The following is a 21,336-nucleotide window of genomic DNA, read 5'->3' on the forward strand; positions in this document are numbered from 1 at the left end:
ATATACATATATATACATATATATACATATACATATATATACATATATATACATATACATATATATACATATACATATATATACATATACATATACATATACATATACATATATATACATACATATATATATATATATACATATACATACATATATATACATACATATACTTATACATACATACATATACTTATACATACATACATATATATATATATATATATATATATATATACATATATAAAAAACAGATTCCAAAAAATTTGGGACACTGAACAAATTGTGAATAAAAACTGAATGCAATGAAGTGGAGGTGCAAACATCTAATATTTTATTCAGAATAGAACACAAATCACAGATCAAAAGTTTAAACTGAGAGAATGTATCATTTTAAGGGAAAATTATGTTGTTTCCAAATTTCACGGATTTGCATCGAGCATTGTGTTTTACATTCTGATTGGCTAAACAGTCTCTCCAGTACAGTAGTTATTTGTAAAAAACGTTTATATATACTTTTATTTGTTAAACAAATGCTTGGGCCTGTAAAATGGTTTTGTTCTTTGGTTTGAATGTATTATGGAGTATTTCATTGTATAATAATTGTAAAAAAAAAAAAAAAGGTTACTACTTCACGGATTTCGCCTATCATGGGTTCTTTTTGGAACGTAACCCCAGTGAAAAACGAGGGTTCACTGTATTATGAATAAAATATTGACATTTGCCATCTCCACATCATTGCATTCAGTTTTTATTCACAATTTGTTTAGTGCCCCAACTTTTTTGGAATCTGGTTTGTAAACATAACGTCTCAGTGGCTTTTAAACCCCAAAATACATTACGGCAAAGACTGGTTCATCCCAAAGATCCAGTCCCCCGGCACAAATGGAGTAATATTGTGTATGTTGTTCAGTGTCAGGAGGGCTGTGATCAGTCTTACATTGGGGAAACTAAACAGCCATTGGCCAAAAGGATGGACCAGCACAGAAGAGCAACACCATTAGACCAGAACTCTGCGGTCTACACTCATCTCCAGGCCAGCGGTCACTCTTTCAGGGATGAAGATGTTCACATCCTGGACAGAGAGGAACGATGGTTTGAGAGAGGAGTAAAGGAGGCCATCTTTGTGAAACGAAACCATCCATCATAAAACAGGGGTGGTGGCCTCCGTGTTCAATTGTCCCCCTCTTACAGTGCTGTTATTGCTAGTATCACTCAGCCCCCTGTGAATAGTAAACAGCCATCAGTGTGCTAATGATCCATTGTTAGGCTGATGGTCCTCCTTGATCATGTGAGCAGCTGGTTTTGGTTGTCAGCAGCAAAACTGGTTGATCCACTCTGAGAAGGTGCTATTTATAAAACTGAGCTGAATACAGCTCCTCAGACTGAAGAAGTCTTTCGGATGAAAGATGAAACGTTTCTACAATTTTATGTTATTTTTTTACGGCCAGAAGACCAGATTTAACTTTTTTAGATCTGTAAGTGAGCTCATTTCACTGTGTTGACAAACGGCTGACGGAGGAAAACCTGCATCCTACTTTGTGTCTGGACTACAATAAACCACCGGAGAAGGGACGCTGGATCCTCAGAAGGATTGAAAACAGACGAGAATATCAGGTATGATGTCAAGTGTATGGAGGACACAGCTTTATTGTATTTGTTCGTCTTCAGTTTTATGATTTTCTCTGTAATTAATCCAAGCTGTGATGGAGGACTTTAAGTCTTTGGCTGGCTTTGTCCATCCATCCATACATTATCTTTTACCCGTTTCTTCCATTTTGGGTCACGGGGGTCGCCGGTGCCCATGTCCGGCAATCATTGTGCGAGGGGCGTGGTACACCCTGGACAGGTCGCAAGTCCATCACAGGTACACATAGAGACAAACGACCATTCACTCTCTCACTTAGGGACAATTTAGAGTTACCAATCAGTTTAACATGCATGTTTTTGGTCTGTGGGAGGAAACCGGAGTACCCGGAGAAAACCCATGCATGCACGTAGAGAACATGCAAACTCCACCCTGAAAGGCCCCCGGACCAGGTTTTGAACCAGGGACCTGCTCACTCAGAGGCAGCAGCTCTATCAGTTGTGCCACCGTGCTGCCCAGCTGGCTCCATGTCTGCTTTAATATAAATAAGATTGTGTCCCACCTCTTTTAACAAAACACCAACGACATTATTACTATGTAGATACTGATACACCTCTGAGCTTTTCAGGTTGTTCATCACTTCACTGTCGGAAGAACCGAGTCAATGAGGAAGCTAAATATGCTAGTAGATGTAGCTAAATATGCTAGTAGATGTAATCTGCAGCCACTTCTTCAAGTCCTCCATCCCTCGTCCTCAGCAGACAGTGGTATTATTATATTGTCCTGTTTGAGCTCAGACAAGTGGTGTTCCTAGGTTTAAATTAAATCCACAATGCTTGGAGAAACTATATTAGCACATACTGTTACACATAAATAAACACCGGTTCTGGGCCATGCTGGAAGTCATGCCTATAATTCGTGCAAGACACCATGGGGGCTAGGAATAAAATGGTTACCAACCTATTTTCCAGTCAAGTTTATTTTAATCTCTCTGTAAACGTGACATTTTACCACTTGAGGGCAGCACAAGGAAGCACCTTGAGCACTATGGTGTAACTAGAATTTTTTAAAAGTTGGAAATTAGGTAGCAAAACAAATAAATAATTGTATTTTTGTCTATTGCTGAATATTTTTCACACTTTCAGTGCAAGGCCAATTTCCACTGTCAGAGACAAAATATAAAAAGTCTTTAGACTCCTTAAACTTTTCCGTCCAGTATTATCATAAACTTCCAAAATATTTTACTGAGAATTTTTTTGATCAATCGAAACAAAATAGCACAAAATTATGAAGTTAAAGGAAAGGATACATAGTTTCCTGTATAAATCTGAAAAGTGTGGAATGCATTATAAACACCCCACCACACACACACACTTTGTTACTTCTAAATTCCAGTGCAACCACTGAAATCACCTTATTAGTAACTTTGTTATATTAATCTCAGTATGAAACTAGCTGGTCTGTGAAGGCCTCAGAGATTTTTGTTACAGAACGTTAGTGATCAAACAGTACTAAGAAGAGCAAGGAACAGATAATGTTGGTCATGGATAAAGTTTTTAAAGTTTAAAACAGGGTTGGGTTATAAAACAATCTCCCAAGATTTCAACATTTCACTGTTTCATCTACCATCTGAAACGTTTAAAGCACAACTGCATACCTACCAAGACATGGCTGCCACCTAAACTGGAAGATCAGGAAAAGAAAACAATCTGAGAAGCAGCCAAGAAGCCCCATGGTACCTCTGGAGGAGCTGCAGAGACCCACAGCTCAGCTAGGACAATCTGTCCAAAGAGCAACTATTACCAGATTTATGTACTCCACAAATCTGGCCTTTATGAAAGAATGTTAAGAAGAAAGTCTTTGTTGACAGAAGTCATAGTCAGGCATGTTTGCAGTTTGCCACAAACTATGTAAGGACACAGCAAACGTGGAAGAAGGTGCTCTGATTAAATCAGACCAAAGTTGAACTTTTGGGCCAAACTGCAAACCTAAAACTGCACATCATCCTGAACACACAAACCCCACAATAAAGCATGGTAGTGGCAGCTTCATATTTCTCATCTACTTCTTCATCTACTCCATTCTTCTGTTCTTTAGCAGGAATAGGGAAGCTAGTCAGAGCTGATGGGAACATGGATAGAGCTAAATGCTGAACAGAAAACCTGTTAGTGGCTGCAAAAGGTTTGAGACTGGGGCGTAGGTTCATCTTCCAGCAGAACAACAAACTAAAATATCCAGGCCGAGAGCTAAAAAAATGTTATGCTTCTTCAAGGCAGTGCAGAGAGACAGATCTTGTTGAGCAGCAGGAGCAATTTTATCCATGACCAGGAGCAATGGTGGAGCCAGGGTGTCACCAATGTTGGCCTTACCCACCATAAATTAATCTTTGGCCACTCCAATCATTTGAGGAAACTCTACTTTTAAGCAATAAAAAAACTAGAAAGTAGTGTGCTCAAATAATGTGTGTGGTTGGTTTACATACTGTATTATATATATATATATATATATATATATATATATATATAGTGTTGGCCATCTTGGATTTTGACGTGGCAACCCAATTTTCGATAGTGACCTTACGAATGCCTAGATGCAGCAACACTTCAAAATGGATGTCAGCACAGTGCTTAATTTTTTAAGTTGTAAAGCTTATAACACAATCAAACATTTATGGCAGCAGCCATCTTGGCTTCTGACATGGTAAACCCAATTTTTGAAAAGAAACTTTCTTACACCTAGATGTTGCCACACACAAAAATGGAAGTTGGTACCTCACCTATTTTTCAAGTTATCATGCTCACAACATTCATGGATGCACAGACAGAGGGTATTTCCATTTCCATCTCTTTGCTTCATGACACAAAGACTTGCAGCAGGAATTAGAGCTAAAGATGTTTCTACAGAGTTTTGACTGTGGGGCTAAATACAAGAGCCCATCACACATTTTTTAGATGCTTTGGTTTTTTTAACTTTTGAAAACCATGTATCATTTTCTTCCATCTTTACAAATATGCACTATTTTATGTTGGTCCATCACATAAAATCCTTGTAAAGTACTTTGAAGTTTATCGTTGTAAAGTGACAAAATATGAAAAGGTTCGAGGTATCTGAATGAATACTTTTTAAGGCCAGTTGAATTCAACAGGTATATCTAGGGTTGAAAAGGAAATTTTTAGCAGTAGAAGCCAAAATCCATCCATCCATCCAATATCTTTACCTGCTTCTTCCACTTTGGGTCACGGGGGTCGCCGGTGCCCATGTCCAGCAATCACTGTGCGAGGGGCGGGGTATACCCTGGATGGGTCTCCAGTCCATCACAGGGCCACATAGAGACAAACGAGACAAACAACCATTCACTCTCTCACTCACACCTAGGGACAATTTAGAGTTACCAATCAGCCTAACATGCATGTTTTTGGTCTGTGGGAGAAAACCGGAGTACCCAGAGAAAACCCACGCATGCACGGAGAGAACATGCAGACTCCACCCAGAAAGGCCCCTGGACCGGGGTTTGAACCAGGGACCTGCTCACTGAGAGGCAGCAGCTCTACCAGTTGTGCCACCATGCTGCCCAGAAGCCAAATTATGAAATAAAATGCCAATTAAGTAAAAATAATAAAAAATCTGATTTTAACAGCTCCAACAGTTTTCAGTAGAAATTGATCAGTTTTAGGATTTTAGCCTTTGCAGGACAGGGAAGTTGGAACATGTGAAAATTGAGAAAATACTGTTTTTTTAATACAGTATTGTTAAGTCATTTCAGACATATCCACTTAGTTAACTCACCATGTCTGTCAATGCAATGTACAGAAACATTCCTCCAGCTATGGCAAAAATTGCATTTGGAGCAAAGTTGCTCCCAAGCAGGATGCCTAACACAAGGCCAAGATAACACGACACTGATGACAGCAGGTTGAAGAAAATGGCCTGAGGAATGCTCATTCCAGCATTTAGCAGGATGACAAAGTCACCTACAGTGAGAGGGAAAGCACGGAGTTAATACAAGTACACTAAAAATGAGAATAAAAGCAGTGTTTGCCTTTTCTTTAACTTGAATCTCATGAAGCAGCTCTGTGAAGATGTGTGATTTAATTTTAATTAATGTGGTTTTACAGAAAGACTTTTCCAGAAATGTCAAATCTCTTTTCATATCCAAGATCCCAGATACAATATATATTATATGAGCTCATAGGAATCTGTGTTATTTGTTTGTTTGTTTGTATTTCATGGTAAAGACACAAGCGCATACTTTAAAAAATGTTTATTTATGGTGCAAAGTTGGATATTGTAATCAAATGCTGATTGTTAAGTTGATTTTGATGAAAATGCCAAGAAGGCCGCACTCAGCTGGGCTGCAGCTTCACAGGCTCCAGTGAAAACCCAGTTTTTGTTAGTTTTGGAAACGGCTCAGAGCCTGATTCTGCTCGCCTTAAGTGTGTGAATTATAGCTTCTTTTTTTATTCTGGGACCCTGTGTACAAAATTTCGTTCCACTTCATGTACCACATGTGGTGAAATGACAATAAACCTACTTGAACTTAATTACGCTGTGGCTTTTTTTTTTTTTTTTTAAGGATTTACAGGAAATATACATTTTTAACTTGCTTATATTTCCGTTTGGTGATTTTTTTTTTTTTCATTTACCCTTTATTTATACAGGTAGTCTCATTGAGCCACAAGAACTCATTTTCAAGAGAGACCTGTTTAGGGAGCAGATGGGGGTTAAGGGCCTTGCTCATGGGCCCAAGGTAGGGCGAATGAGGGTGGGGGCAAGCGTGGGTGCTTCACCTACCCCACCCACAATTTTGATGTTGTCGGGGCCAGGGCGTGAACCGGCGATCTTCGGATCACAGGCCCACCTCTCTAACCTCTGTGCCACCACTCCCCCATTCTGTTTTTTTAAAACTCTAGAACACGAAGAAACTCTCACTTGCACTTGCTGAATGACACATGTTTTAATAGCCCAAGTAAGATTAACACTTCCTGGTCCGAGCGGCAGCAGGACGAAAGCTCCCCGGCCTCTCTGCAGTCCTGTAACATCAAACTGACGATTCAAACTGGAATCAAAAGTTTGGTTCTTCTTCAAAGTGACTTCAGTGCTCAGTGGATGCAGAGAGCCGTACATAACCTCTGGGAATTTTGGGACTAGGACCAGAAACACTTCTAGCCTCATCGGTCATTCCGAGCATTGCTTGCTGGCCAGGTTGCCTCTCGAGTGGGGGAGATGTTTGAAGGTCCAGTGTTCCAACCGGATTTTTCATCCGGATCTTTTTGGATCACTTGGATTTGACCAGGACTGCTGTGTGGTTTCGTGTTGGCTTTCCGTAGGACCGGCTTTTTCCATGGGTGTCTTACTGCGGGGGAGCTGATCAGAGCTGGACCAGAACCGCACCAAGGAAGATTCCAACCTCAGCAGTTAGTCTGATTTCTGCTCGCCTGTGAGGAAGCCTCTTGTGCCGGGAGGCGCTGCTCGAATGATTGGCATTTTCATCAGAGTTTTTCTGATGTTCCATCTGCACTAGTCTGGATTAACTGGATCCATATGGGACCACCAGTTCGGAGCTGGTCAGCTGAAGGATCTGTTTCGGCTCACGCTGTTGGTCTCATCTGTTTTCTTCATTAAGCTCAGTTCGGACAGATCCTGAACCTGTGGAGGGCTTTACCCAAGCAGGTTTTTTTAATCCCCTGGAACAAAACTCTATGGACCCAAACAGAGCCAGAATCATGCCTTTCAGAATGAGCGGACACTCTGGTAGCTCGCTCTGTGCTTTGATATGGATTACCTTTCTGCTCTGCATGCTGGTTTTGCACCCAGCTTCAGATCAGCATGAGAGCTGCTGGAGCGTTTTGTCTGTTCCTCGGTGCTGTAGACTTCTTCAGCCCCACTCAAACTACAGTCGGTCTGTGATGACAGGCCCGTTGGTCCACTCAAATCTAGTGGTTGTCTGGTTTGAAATCCCTTGGCTCTATTCACGTGTGGGGGTCCAGAATTCTGTGGAACTGAAGATTATTCATCCCCATCCTCATAATTTTCAGAACTTTGTCTATTTGGAGTCGTTGAATCATGTTAACACATCTGGATTTGCCCATCCGTGCCAACTTCACTGCCTTTGGGTTCTAAGTAACCATGTCTTTATAAATTCTTCTCACCACGGATCGATTATGGGGCCAAGTGCCACAATATTAACTCTTATAACTACACATCTGCTACAAAAAACACAAGGAAATGTCTAATAGTAATGTCGTTACTGTTGTCCAGGATACAACCTAATCCTGGACCTCCCGCACATTACAGCACACAAAAAGGTTTTAAAAACATGTCAGGACTACACTTTTGCACATTAACACACGTAGCCTTCTTCATAACAAGTGTTTTGAACATGGACACAAAACAAAAAAGTGTTCCTGTGAAAAGTGGTATAGTTTCCATCATCTACCTACAGATGAGGAATTAAGAAAAATGTGTCTGAAAAATGTGAACTTGAAGAGACCACCCAAAAACTGTATGTGAGCTCATTTCACTTTGTTGACAAATGGCCGATGGAGGAAAACCTGCATCCTACTTTGTGTCTGGACTACAATAAACCACAGGAGTAGAGACGCCGGATCCTCAGAAGAATTGAAAACAGTGACGAGAATATCAGGTATGATTTCAAGTGTATGGAGGACACAGCATTATAGTATTTGTTCATCTACAGTATTACGATTTTCTCTGTAATTAACCCAAGCTCAGTGATGGAGGACTTAAGGCTTTGGCTGGGCTCTGTGTCTGCTTTAAGGTAAATAAGATTGTGTCCCACCTCTTTTAACAAAACACAACCGACATTATTAAAGATACTAATACACCTCAGCGCTTTTCAGGTTGTTCATCGCTTCACTGTCAGAAGAACCGAGTCAATGAAATAGCTAAATATGCTAGTATAAGTAGCTAAACATGCTAGTAGATGTAATCTGCAGCCACTCCTTCAGGTCGTCCTCCATCCCTCATCCTCATCAGACAATGGTATGATTATATTGTCCTGTTTGAGCTCTGACAGGTGGTGTTCCTACATGTTTAAATTAAATCTACAATGCTCGGAGAAACTACATTAACTTGTACTGTTCACACATAATATCTCAGCTGTAACCCCAAATATCAAATGAGTTGAAAAGAAGGTGCCGTAGATGCATTCCTGTCTCCTTGCCAGCTGTGTTTGAGTGCCTGACCACTGAGATCCTGAAAATGGCAGGAAGCACAGCTCGTGACAGCAGAAGAACTGGGATCATCTCCCGGCACCTACAGCTGGCTGTCTGCAGCAACGAGGAGCTTGGCAGGCTGCTGAGAGGAGTGGCCATCGTTCTGGGAGGACTTCTGCCTGGCATTTGGGCAGTCCTGTAGCCCGGAGGAACAAAGAGGTCAGCCGAATCCGAGTGGATGAATCGGACAGCATCATCATTCACCACTTGCTCTTGCCGAGATCGGATGCTTCTCCCCTCCCTCTCCGCTTTGCTTTGTTGCTCAGTCTGTCTGTGAAACTGCTTGTGAGACTATCTTGCATATCTTTCGAACCATAATTATGGACTTTTTGATCAGTTGGTCCCTCAACTCAATTTACAACATTTCTTCGAAGATAAGACAAGCTTTAGGCAAGCCGATTTGCCCTGTTGGCACGCACGCAGCTCATTGACTTGGAAGACTTGATGATGTGTCTATCTCTGCTGTCATTTGTGGATTTTAAGTATGCATATTTAATTGGATTTTTGATAACTGGTTCCTGCTTTTTGGATTCGGCTGGTTACTGGTTTTATCAATCAATCAAGGAAGTCGTCGGCAGCAAATTGGGACCCGATCACACTGCTTGCCTTTATGATGGCTTGGCTCGTGTCTCGAGTACTCAGACTCAAATGCTTTGGGCAGAATGGATCAGATCTTAGGGATTTTACTCAGTCACGTACCATTGGTGGGGCCATGTATTTTGGACATTTCGGAACTGAGTGGACCAACACAGACTCAAGGGAGATGTCATTAAAGTTCTGCCTGTCCCAAAACAACTGTGTGTTTATCTGAATTTGGCTCCCTTGGCTGGCCTTGAAGGACATCTTATCTGAATTCACCTGGAGAACATGTGATCTGACGCTCACCACACCCTCCCCGAGGAATTTCCAACTGATAACCAGATGAAACCAGCTGAATAAACTTTGTCATCATTTCAGGACTCTTGGATTCTCATAGACGTTATTCTTGGCCATTCCTCGACATACCTCGAGAATGTTTATGGATCTCACCGGAGGACATTGGCTGATTATTCCATCCTTATCAGAACTCTTACAGTGACCTCGAGAGCATCTATGAACATGCTCACTGCTCTTGGCTCCCCCCTCTGCAGAATGTCTATGTCACTATGTGCTTGTTTATGCAAGGTGTTTTATTAATATTAGTTTTTTTTTTCCTCAGGCAGGAAAAAAAAGTCATAGGAATTTTTTCACCTCCAACTCCTACATGTGTCCATTTTACCACTTTTGTGTCTGTCCAAACAGGTCTCACTTGTAAATGAGTCTTTTAGGCTCAATGTGATTTATCTGTTTAAATAAAGGTTGAATGAATCTGCGGCCAGTTTCTTCGGATCTGCTGTGGGACTGATTTACAAGAGATCCTTCCTGCCTAAAGCCATCAGTATCTATAACAGCTCTTAATGAAACGAGGATAATGAGTAACAACGACATTTAATTTCCCTTTAAGATTAATGAAGTATTTTTAGTTGAATTGAATTTGAATAAACAAATGCAAGTTGTGGGCCATGCCAGAAATTGCACCCATAATTCACGCAAGGTGCCATTGGGGCTAGGAATAAGTTGGATAGTTAAAATTTCTCTCACAAGCAGAGAAGGCTTGACTACGCTATTTTCAGTCTTTGCAGAGAGTGGTGAAGGCTGCACTGAAGTCTGTTGGAGTCAGCCTCCCCACCATCACAGACATAAACACCTCTAGATGGAGGAAGAGGGCCACCTGCATCATGAAGGACCCCACTCACCCAGCACACACACTTTTTGCCCCGCTCCCCTCAGGAAGGAGGATAAGGAGCATTAAGTGTAGAACCACTAGACTGAGGAACAGCTTCTACCCTGAGGCTGTTAGACTCATGAATCTCTAACCAGAATAATCACTGTGAAAAATCACATCAAGCTACTGATCTGTTTCATGCTGCTGCTGATCTGTTTCATGCTGCTCTGTTCATTCGTACTCATCTGATCACACAGACCCATGTTTGTGCTGCTGTTTGGCATATTGTTTTTATGCTACTAGTTCTTAGCATATTTTTAGTTTATGTTTTTCTTCGTTCATAGCTTAGATCTTATTACTGTTTTTCTTTTACCTTTTATTGTTGGATGTAACTGGGTCCCTGTGTACAAAATTTCGTTCCACCACATGTACCACATGTGGTGCGAATGACAAAGAAACTCCGACTCTATTGACTCTTCATGGGGAAAAAACAAATGCTGTCATTTTGATCATGGAAAACAATTAGAAAAAAAGATTTGGGTTTGTAATTGATGTTTGGCTTATGAAGGATAGTCTTAAAGTCTTGCACAAAATGATAAAAGTGGTGGGTTAATTTTCTGTACTTCTCACTAACCCAGCTCATGGGGAAACTCCTCACAGACAATGGCGGTGGACGTACTGAACCCCGTCAGTATTGACACTGTAAAAGACGCACCGATGGCCAGACCATCAATGAAGTTGTGCAGTGCGTCGCTGAGGGTTATCATCCACGCCACTGTCTTGATGCTGGTGATGCGCTGGCCACAAAGCCAGTGACACGTTACACCTGACAGCTGGACATCCTGGAAAAGTGACAGGACAAGTTAAAGGCAAAACAGCCTCTGATATTACTAACTTTAATCACGTCAAAACAAACATGAGTTTGGTAACATGGCTAAGCACAATTTAGCTAAAGGACCGGCAGGATTATTGAAAAAGGCATAAAAAAGTATGTTATGGATTTAGTGGGTATTCATTTTGTGTGCATTAACTTTTGAAGTCAACCCACTTGTAGGGGGCTGCCACTGCCAATCAACTAACATTAGCCAACACAAAAAAGGCTGTAATTGACAGTTTTACAAATAGATAAAAAAAATTTATGTGACAGTATCTTAGAGTCATTCACATCACATAATCTAGCGTGACATCTTGTTATATCATGATATTGCACATTTTAAAGATTTGACCAAAGAAAGCTACAACTGTTACTTAAAACTCTGCCATGAAAGGCAGTGTGGCTAAAAGATTTTTGTCAAGGAATGTTTGGCATTTAGTCTTCAGTGAGCACAAATGTCTGGAGAAAATGTAAACAATTTTCAATATTTGCTCAAATATGATGGTCTGACCAAATGCACATGTTGATAGCATGACTTAAAAAACATGATGTTCACAACATGTAACAAATACTGATTCAGCAGCAAATATGTTCTCTAAAATAACTAAATACTTATGCAACATTTTTTACTTTACCAACATTATGGATCAAGTGGGGTTAACAGGAAATCTGAGAACAGGCAGACACAAACAGAGCTCTTGGCATTTAGTTGGAGTCGCTCTGATGAGACAAAATGGAGCTTTTACAAACCCTGAACAAACAAGGAGTCTTTGTGTCCACGTCCGACAATGCCAGCATTTATCATGAAGAGAAGGGAGGCCAGCAGCTTAATTTTACTGCACGACCTCTCTGTATCATCAGCATGTCTGTTTGTATAACATTTTAGACTTTTCTAACCAGACAACATGACAATAGTAATGCTGAATATTAACTGAATTTCTGATCTGCTTCATAAGCAATAAAAATCCTTGTGGATTAACAGCCTGACACCATACATACCAGAACTAAAATCATCTTGTAATGAAAAAGGACAAAGTTATAGATGTTTTGGTCAAATCCAGTAAAAGTACAATCTCGTGATGTAGAATCATGAGGGATTTTTTGTGAATAATGGTTTAGGAGGTCTCTCAGCTACTATCACATCAAACTTTAGCCTATTATCTGTTAATTTGACTGGAGCATAACTGTTTTTGTAGCCTAGTGTTGATTAGTTGTAGCAGGACCTTCATTAAATAATTCTTAAAAGTATCATTAAAATCTGTCTAGTGGTTTATGAGACAAAGTTTACTCCTAACAGTAAAGGAAGACTACTTACTACTACTATCACTATCCAGACTACTAGTGTAGCTAGCGTAATCTTTTAGCACTCACAATATGTCTTGGGGATCAGTCTCAGCTACTCCCACACCAAATTATTTCTTTACTGCATCTCCATATTCTACCACTTATCCATAGTTGGGTCATTGGGTCATGGAGGCAACAGGTCCAAAAGAGAAACCAAGATATCCCTCTCACCAGCAACACTCTTTAACTCCTCCTAGGGGGCTCTAAGGCATTCCCAGGCCAGAGAAAATACTGTATATAATCTCTCCAGTGAGTTCTGGGTTTGCGCTAGGGTCTCTACCCAGAGGGACATGCCCAAAAAAACTCCAAACGGAGGCATCCTAATGAGATGTCTGAACTATCTCAACAGACTCCTTTCAATAGGAAGGAGCAATGGCTCTGCTTTGAACCCCACCCCCCAGATAATGGAGCTCTTCATTCTTTCTCCTCACTACAGCTGTGTCTTGAGATATTGTCCATGAACACCACAAAAAGGATTGGAGGCAAGGGACAGCCCTGGTGGAGTCCAACCTAAATCGAAAATGAGCTTGACTTTGTGCCAAGAATGTGAACACAGCTCCTGATTTAGTTATACAAGGACTGGACAGTTCTTAAAAGCAATCCTGGCACCCCATGTTCCTGCAGAATCCTCACAGAACACCATCAGGAGTCTTCTCCAGGTCTACAAAACCCATGTAGACTCATGGCTCATAATCCCCGAGCAACCCTGATCATGAGCCCTGGGCATAAGTAAAGGTCTGGTCCACTGTTCCACAACCAGAATAAAAGGCACACTGCTCCTCCTGAATCTGAGGTTCGACAATCACTTGAAGCCTTCCTTCCAACATCCCGGAGTACAATTTCCCAAGAAGGCTGAAAACTGATTCCATGATAGTTACTATCACTATCCAGTCTCCCTTTTCAAAAATGGTAACCATTACCCATTTGACATTTGAATGAAATGAAGACTTGAAGACTTCCGGTAAGATGGCGCCTGTGTACATGGTTTGCAATCCATCTCTGCTGATGGTGTTCGGATTATTTGTGTTTTGTTCATTTTTTATCTGGGACATAAACTCGCTGCTGGTGTATGACCGACAACAGCTTCTGGATCTTCGTTTTTCTGCCGCCGATGTCGCTTATTTGGACCAATATGAGCGTACCTCTGGACCACCCGCCCTACCCCCTGCTGGCGAACATGCCAGTTTACCTCTGCTGCGCTCCTCACCTGCCTGCCCGGAGACATCGCTACAGACGCAGGAGAAAATGTGCTGGGCGGCTGGTAAAGCTTAAAGCCCTGCGCGCTGCATCTTCCTCTTCAGCTGGTGATCAGGGTTTCCATCGCCAGCTTCCCACGTGCCCGGACCAGGTAAACAACGGAGGGGCTGTTATTGAAAACCTGCGGCCATAGGCACGCACTAACTTCACCGCTGCTGGCTCCACTTTGAATAGTATCCGGATGCGTTTGGTCAACGCAAGATCTATTACCAACAAAACTTTTATCCTCAGGGACTACTTTCAAGAGCATGATTTGGACATTTTCTGCATCACAGAGACTTGGATGTCTCCGGGTGAGTCCAGCGCCTTGATGGAATTATTGCCACCAAACTGTCTGTATTTTAACGCACCGCAGCCATCAGGCTGGCGCGGTGGTGGATTATTAACAATATTCAAATCAACTTTTGACTGGAAACAACTGCCCATCCCAGTTTCCCGCGCCAGCTTTGAGCTGAGCGTCTTTGAACTCGGCCATTAGCCTTCGACTTTATGCACACTTGTCTACTGCCCACCTCGGTCTATCCATCCATCCATTTTCTTTTGCTTATCCGGGGTCGGGTCGCGGGGGTAGCAGCCTAAGTAGGGAGGCCCAGACTTCCCTCTCCCCAGCCACTTAGTCCAGCTCCTCCGGGGGGAATCCCGAGGCGTTCCCAGGCCAGCTGAGAAACATAGTCCCTCCAGCGTGTCCTGGGTCTTCCTCCGGGCCTCCTCCCGATGGGACGTGCCTGGAACACCTCACCAGGGAGGCGTCCAGGAGGCATCCTAAACAGATGCCCAAGCCGCCTCAACTGGCTCCTCTCGACGTGGAGAAGCAGCGGCTCTACTCTGAGTCCCTCCCGGATGATTGTGCTTCTCACCCTATCTCTAAGGGAGAGCCCAGACACCCTGCGGAGAAAACTCATTTCGGCCGCTTGTATCCAAGATCTCGTTCTTTCGGTCACAACCCAAAGCTCATGACCATAGATGAGGGTAGGAACGTAGATCGATTGGTAAATTGAGAGCTTCGCCTTTTGACTCAGCTCTCTCTTCACCACGATAGACCTGTACAGCACCTGCTTCACTGCAGACGCTGCACCTATCCGCCTATCAATCTCATGTTCCATTTTTCCCTCATTTGTGAACAAGACCCCAAGATACTTGAACTCTTCCACTTGGGGTAGGACCTCCTCCCTGACCCGGAGAGGGCACTCTACCCTTTTCCGGCTCAAGACCATGGCCCCGGATTTGGAGGAACTGAACTTTATCCCGGCCGCGTCACACTCGGCTGCAAACCGTTCCAGCGAAAGCTGTAGATCACGATCTGATGAAGCCAATAGGACCACGTCATCTGCAAAAAGCTGAGACACAATCAAAACAGATCCCCTCAACGCCTTGGCTGCGACTAGAATTTCTGTCCATAAAAGTTATGAACAGAATCGGTGACAAACGGCAACCTTGGTGGAGTCCAACTCTCACTGGGAACAAGCCCGACTTACTGCCGGCAATGCGGACCAGGCTCTGACACCGGTCATACAGGGACCTAACAGACCGTACCTCGGGCTGTTAGGTCCGAGGTTAGCACCTCGGTCTAAGGATTTCATAAATGAGTTTTCTGATTTCTTGGCTGAAATCACACCAAAATATAATCATGTTTTCATTATTGGGGACTTTAATTTGCACGTGTGCTGTCCTGAAAAGCCCTTGGTTAAGGACTTTGTAGATTTATTGGACTCATTTACTCTAAAGCCCCCAGTATACTGCTGCGTACGTCCATACGCAGAGGTACGCACATACGTACGTGGAGGTTTGAGCGTACCCCCCCAGGGTATGTCCATGCAAAGCTCAATTTTTACGACCGCATACGTGTACGCGGTGTCGCACAATAAACTGCCCGGCGACGGACTGTTTTGTATGTGACACCAATGTATTAAATTCCCCTTCTTCATCCCTGATCTGGCCTTTTCTTTTGTTTTTTGGCCAAGAGGCAAGTGATCTCTTCCTCCTCCGTTGATGCCATGACTGAAATGGTGAGAAATGAAGGAATTTGTCATGAGCGAATTGAACTCAGGTCTAGCGTGGCTGCGGGAGGGTCTGGAGATTTCCTAGGGGGTTGGTCTGATGTGTGGGCTGCAGAGCTAGCGCTCCCCGTTTTTTATTAGATCTTTTTATTAACAACATATAAACGCAGAACACCGCTGTGGCTGAGGCTGCCAGCGCTCGGTTTTTTTCCCCGACCTGTCAATCAATCCAGTAGGCGTGTCAGCAAATGACCAATCGGCGACCTCAATTTGTCCCAAAGGTAAATGCCCTTTGTCTGTAAAGCTGCTCTGCAGCTGCTCAGGGTGTACGCTGGAGTACGAAGTCTGAACCCTCTGTGTACAGTACATGCGTACGTACGCAGCAGTATACTGGAAGCTTAATGCAGCATGTAAACGGTCCCACCCAAGAGCGCGGACATACACTGGACCTTGTTTTAACACGTGATATGTCTGTTAGTAAACTTGAAATTGGTGATAATGTTTTTTCAGACCACATGCCAGTCCGGTTTGAATTCACCCTCCCCCATCTAACTCCTAAGCCGTGCATTCTTGCATGTAGTAGCCTGGCCATTAACCACTTCACTGCTGCACGTTTCCAGATTCTTATAACTCTGAAATGATCATTCAGCCCCCGGTGTTTCTCACCACCACTGAAGAGCTGACATCCCAGTTCAACAATGTCTGCTTAAAGACTATGGATCATGTCGCTCCTGTTAAAACTAGAAAATCAAAACTCAGAGCAGAACCTTGGCTGAGTGACGTCACCAAGGCCGTTAGGCAGCAGTGCAGGAGGGCGGAGCGCAAATGGAGGAAAGACAGGCTGCAGGTCTCTTTTCAAATACTTAGAGAGTTGGCGCCGTTGTCAGAAAGCAGTAAAAGCTGCTAAATCCAAATACTTTTCTGATATCATAACCTCAAACTCTCACAACCCACGTGTCCTCTTCTCTACCCTAAACTCTGTTCTCCACCTCACTGAACCATCACCTCTGGAAACCTCGACTGAGCTGTGCGACAACTTCTTACATTTCTTTTTGGAAAAAATTGCGACCACCAGGGCTCTCATTTCCCCTCCAACTCATGACTCATCCATCCCACCTCAATCTGTAGCTCTATTTGACCATTTTGAACCCATCACTCTATCTTCTCTAGAGCAGGTCATGTGCAGCTTGAAACCTTCTGGTTCCCCCTTTGATGTGGTCCCCCCTCGACTACTAAAGGAGGTTTTTCCTACTCTAGGTCCATCCATTCTTGATATAGTAAACAGTAGTTTATCCACTGGCGTGGTGCAAAAAACCTTTAAACATGCTGCTGTCCAGCCTCTCCTGAAAAAAACAAACTTTGACCCCTCAGTCGTTTCCAAATTCTGGCTTGTCTCCAAACTCCCTTTTGTTTCTAAAATACAGGAGAAAACAGTTGAGTCCCAGTTGAAGTGCTTCTTGGAAGATCACACCATCTTAGAGCTATTCAAATCTGGCTTTAAACCTCTCAACAGCACTGAAACTGCCATATTGAAGGTTTTTAATGACATATTCAGATCCACAGATATTGGTGATTCTGTGCTGCTTGTCCTGTTGGACCTCACAGCCACCTTTGACATCATCGACCATGAGATCCTCATTGCTAGGTTGGAGCAATGGGTGGGCATCACAGGGTCAGCACTCAATTGGTTCAGATCCTACCTCACTGACAGATCCTTTTGTGTCTCCATCAAGGATTTTAGTTCTGCAGCAACAGAGCTTAAATGGGGGGTTCCGCAGTGGTCCAGCCTGGGTCCCCTCCTATTCTCTCTACACCTGCTGCCACTTGGTGCTTTTTTCCGGAAACACAACATAACCTTTCACTTCTATACCAATTACTGTCAAATTTACTTCCCCCTAAGACACAATGGTACATGCCCTATTCAACCTCTGCTCGACTGCCTGGCTGAAATCAGGGACTGGATGGCTTTAAATTTCTTAAGTTGCGATGAAAAGAAGTCTGAAGTCATGTTGTTCCCTCCCAACGACACAATCACAAACCACTGCATTGACATTTACGCTCTAACCCTGTCAGAAAAACAGAGTCACTAATCTGTGAGTGATAATGGACCCTTCCCTGAAACTTAACAGTCATGTAAACATGATTGTTAAATCATGTTTCTTCCAACTGAGGTGGCTGTCTAAGCTGAAGCCCATATTGTCCAAAACTAACCTGGAGACAGTAATACATGCATTCATTACATTTTTTTTTTCATTTAGCCTTTATTAATCCAGGTAGTCTCATTGAGCCACGAGAACTCATTTTCAAGAGAGACCTGTTTATGGAGCAGATGGTGGGGGTTATGGGCCTTGCTCAGGGGTCCAGGGTGGGGCGAATGCGGGTGGAGGGAGGTGTGGGTGTTTCACCTTTTCCACCCACATTTTTTTTTATGTTGACGGTACCGGGAGGGGGCAGCACGGTGGCGCAACTGGTAGAGCTGCTGCCTCTCAGCAAGCAGGTCCTTGGTTCAAAACCCGGTCCAGGGGCCTTTCTGGGTGGAGTTTGCATGTTCTCTCCGTGCATGCGTGGGTTTTCTCCGGGTACTCCGGTTTCCTCCCACAGTCCAAAAACATGCATGTTAGGCTGATTGGTAACTCTAAATTGTCCCTAGGCGTGAGTGAGAGAGTGAATGGTTGTTTGTCTCGTTTGTCTCTATGTGTCCCTGTGATGGACTGGAGACCTGTCCAGGGTGTACCCCGCCCCTCGCACAGTGATTGCTGGACATGGGCACCAGCGAACCCCGTGACCCAAAATGGAATAAGCGGGTAAAGAAAATGGATGGATGGATGGATGGGTACCGGGAGGTGAACCTGCGACTTTCCGATCACAAGCCCATCTTCTAACCTCTGTGCCACCACTCCCCCATCTAGGCTTGATTACTGCAATTCACTCCTGTTTAGTATCAGTCAGACCCCCATTGCACGACTACAACTGGTCCAGAATGCAGCAGCCTGATTTTTAACCAGTACAGGCAAAAGAGAGCACATTACACCAGTTTTGGCCTCACCGCATTGGCTACCGGTTCACCTTCGAATCCAGTTCAAAATACTCCTGTATGTCTACAAATCGCTGAACAGGCCCCCCCCCCCCCCCCCATATCTCTGATCTACAACCATATGTTCCACCACGCTCCCTGAGGTCAGCGGACCAGTTGCTCTTCAAAGTTCCAGGAACTCGTCTTAAGCGCAGAGGTGACAGGGCCTTCTCTGCAGCAGGACCAAGACTTTGGAACGAGTTACCTCTGCTTATCAGACTGGCCCCCTCCCTTTCGGTTTTCAAATCCCGTTTAAAAACCCACTACTATTCAGTAGCTTTCAACACCAGAGGATCTGTGTTGTGAACTTGTACGCTCCACACTGGTTTGTCGTCTTATTTATTATCTGCATCGTTTTTATGTCTATATTTTTTATTTACTTCATTTTGTATATTGCTTCGTCTGTTGTCTGTTGTTCTGTCTGTACAGCACTTTGGTTGGCCTTGTAGCTGTTTTAAGTGCTCTATAAATAAAATGGTATGGTATTGTATGGTACCCCAGTTTGCCACTCCAAAGGCCTCCATGCAACACTGAAAAGACGAGTGAAATGACAACCTACAACCTTGGTGTGTCAGAATAAATGTTTAGGATGTCTCTCAGCTACTATCACATCAAACTTTAGCCTATAATCTGATAATTTGACTAGTGGTTCAGCATCTCAGAGCAAATCACATCCACCCCTAACACTCTTCCAGCAGGGAGCTTTTTGAATAACCTGGGGACATCTGCCATGGTAATGGACTTGTCTTTTCTCAAGTCCTCAGACTCTGCCTCCACAAAGATGGACATGGTGGACAGATTACGGAAATCCCCAAAGTGCTCCTTCTACCGCTCAACAATACTCCCAGTCCAGGACAGCAGTTCCCCACCCAAACCAAGCACAGTTGTGAAGGAGCCTGCTTTCCTTTTCTGAGTTGCTCAACAGTTTGCCAGAAACTCCTTAATGCCACCCGAAAATCCTTCTTCATGGCCTCCCTGATCTTTTTCATCTGCAACCACAAAAGCTGCAGTCCTTCTGGTCACCCTGTACCTGTCAGTTGCTTCAGGTGTCCTCCATGAAAGCCAAGTCCTAAAACCACCTTCTTTGGCTTTATGACCTTCATCAACACTGAGGTCCACCAGTGGATCCTTTGGTTGACACCATGGCAGGTACCAATGAGCTTCAGACCACAACTCCTGAAAGTCACATCTGCAATAGAAGCTCTGAATGTGGCACATTCAAGTTCAATGTCCTCATCCTCCCAGCAGACATGAGAAAAATTCTCACAGTGCGAGTTGAAGATTGCACAGACAGGGGGCTCCACCAAAAATTCCCAGTTCACCCTTACTATACATTTGAGTTTATTAGGTCTGTTCAGCAGCCCCCTGCCACATGGCCTAACTCCCCACCAGGTGGTAGTCAATTGACTGTTCTGCCCTCTCTTCACCCAAGTGTCCAAGACACATGATTGTTCATTAGAATTTATCCAGTGGTTCATGAGATATATTGATAACACAGAGATAAACAAACATAAAAACATTATCATCTGCTATGAGCTTTTGAATGATAATTACATCAACATTAGTACTATACACAAAGAGTAAATCAGGTTTTCAGTTTACTGCCTAATTGATTAGTTTATCTAAAAAACAAAAGAGAGATTTTGAATGCAAAACAATACCTGAGATGGTGACACATTTGTATGAGGGGGCTCAGAGTTCAGGCTGCTTTTATCAGAGGTGATTGTGGAAATGCTGGTCAAAACTATAGAGTCCTTTGTACCCCACATGTCTCCATTATGAACATAGTTTTCCTGAGATGGCTCAGCAGGAGTGAAGTGGCTGTGGCCATGCTTGAAAAATAGACAGAAACATCAAATTAGAGATTCTTCAATGTACTCAAAAAAGATTCTTCCCAAATCAGATTTTTTTTTTTCATTACACAAGAGAATCACTGTTAAATATTAAATGTTTCTACTATGAACTGTTCTACCTCATTTGTTATGAAAGAAAAACTAAATGTTTAACAAAGTGTACAAATCAGGTAAAATAAAAATTAAAAACAATTATTTTACTTGGTACAAAATTACCATAAAACTTTCCTAAAACTTGGTCAAGATGTAAAGCATAAACAAAAAAGGGATCTATTATCTAAATCTGGTAGAATTCAAAATCTTACTTCTTACATACAAAGCTCTCAACAACCTAGCTCCATCTTATATTACAGATCTTATTGTTCCATACTTTC

General features: G+C 42.9%; 1 protein-coding gene across 1 annotated transcript in view; it reads right to left on the minus strand.

Annotated features, from left to right (window-relative positions):
- Nucleotides 1–21,336, minus strand: part of slc39a8 (solute carrier family 39 member 8) — a 36,955-nt gene that overhangs the window by 1,277 nt on the left and 14,342 nt on the right. The window contains exons 5-7 of the mRNA XM_037695287.1: nt 20,771–20,941; nt 11,199–11,406; nt 5,372–5,556 (exon numbers count right to left, since the gene is read on the minus strand). Of these exons, the coding sequence (XP_037551215.1) occupies nt 5,372–5,556; nt 11,199–11,406; nt 20,771–20,941 (564 nt within the window). The remainder of the gene's footprint in view (nt 1–5,371; nt 5,557–11,198; nt 11,407–20,770; nt 20,942–21,336) is intronic.

Source organism: Nematolebias whitei, chromosome 21 (genome assembly GCF_014905685.2).
Source record: "Nematolebias whitei isolate Nwh7 chromosome 21, NemWhi1, whole genome shotgun sequence".
NCBI classification, from domain to species: Eukaryota; Metazoa; Chordata; class Actinopteri; order Cyprinodontiformes; family Rivulidae; genus Nematolebias; species Nematolebias whitei.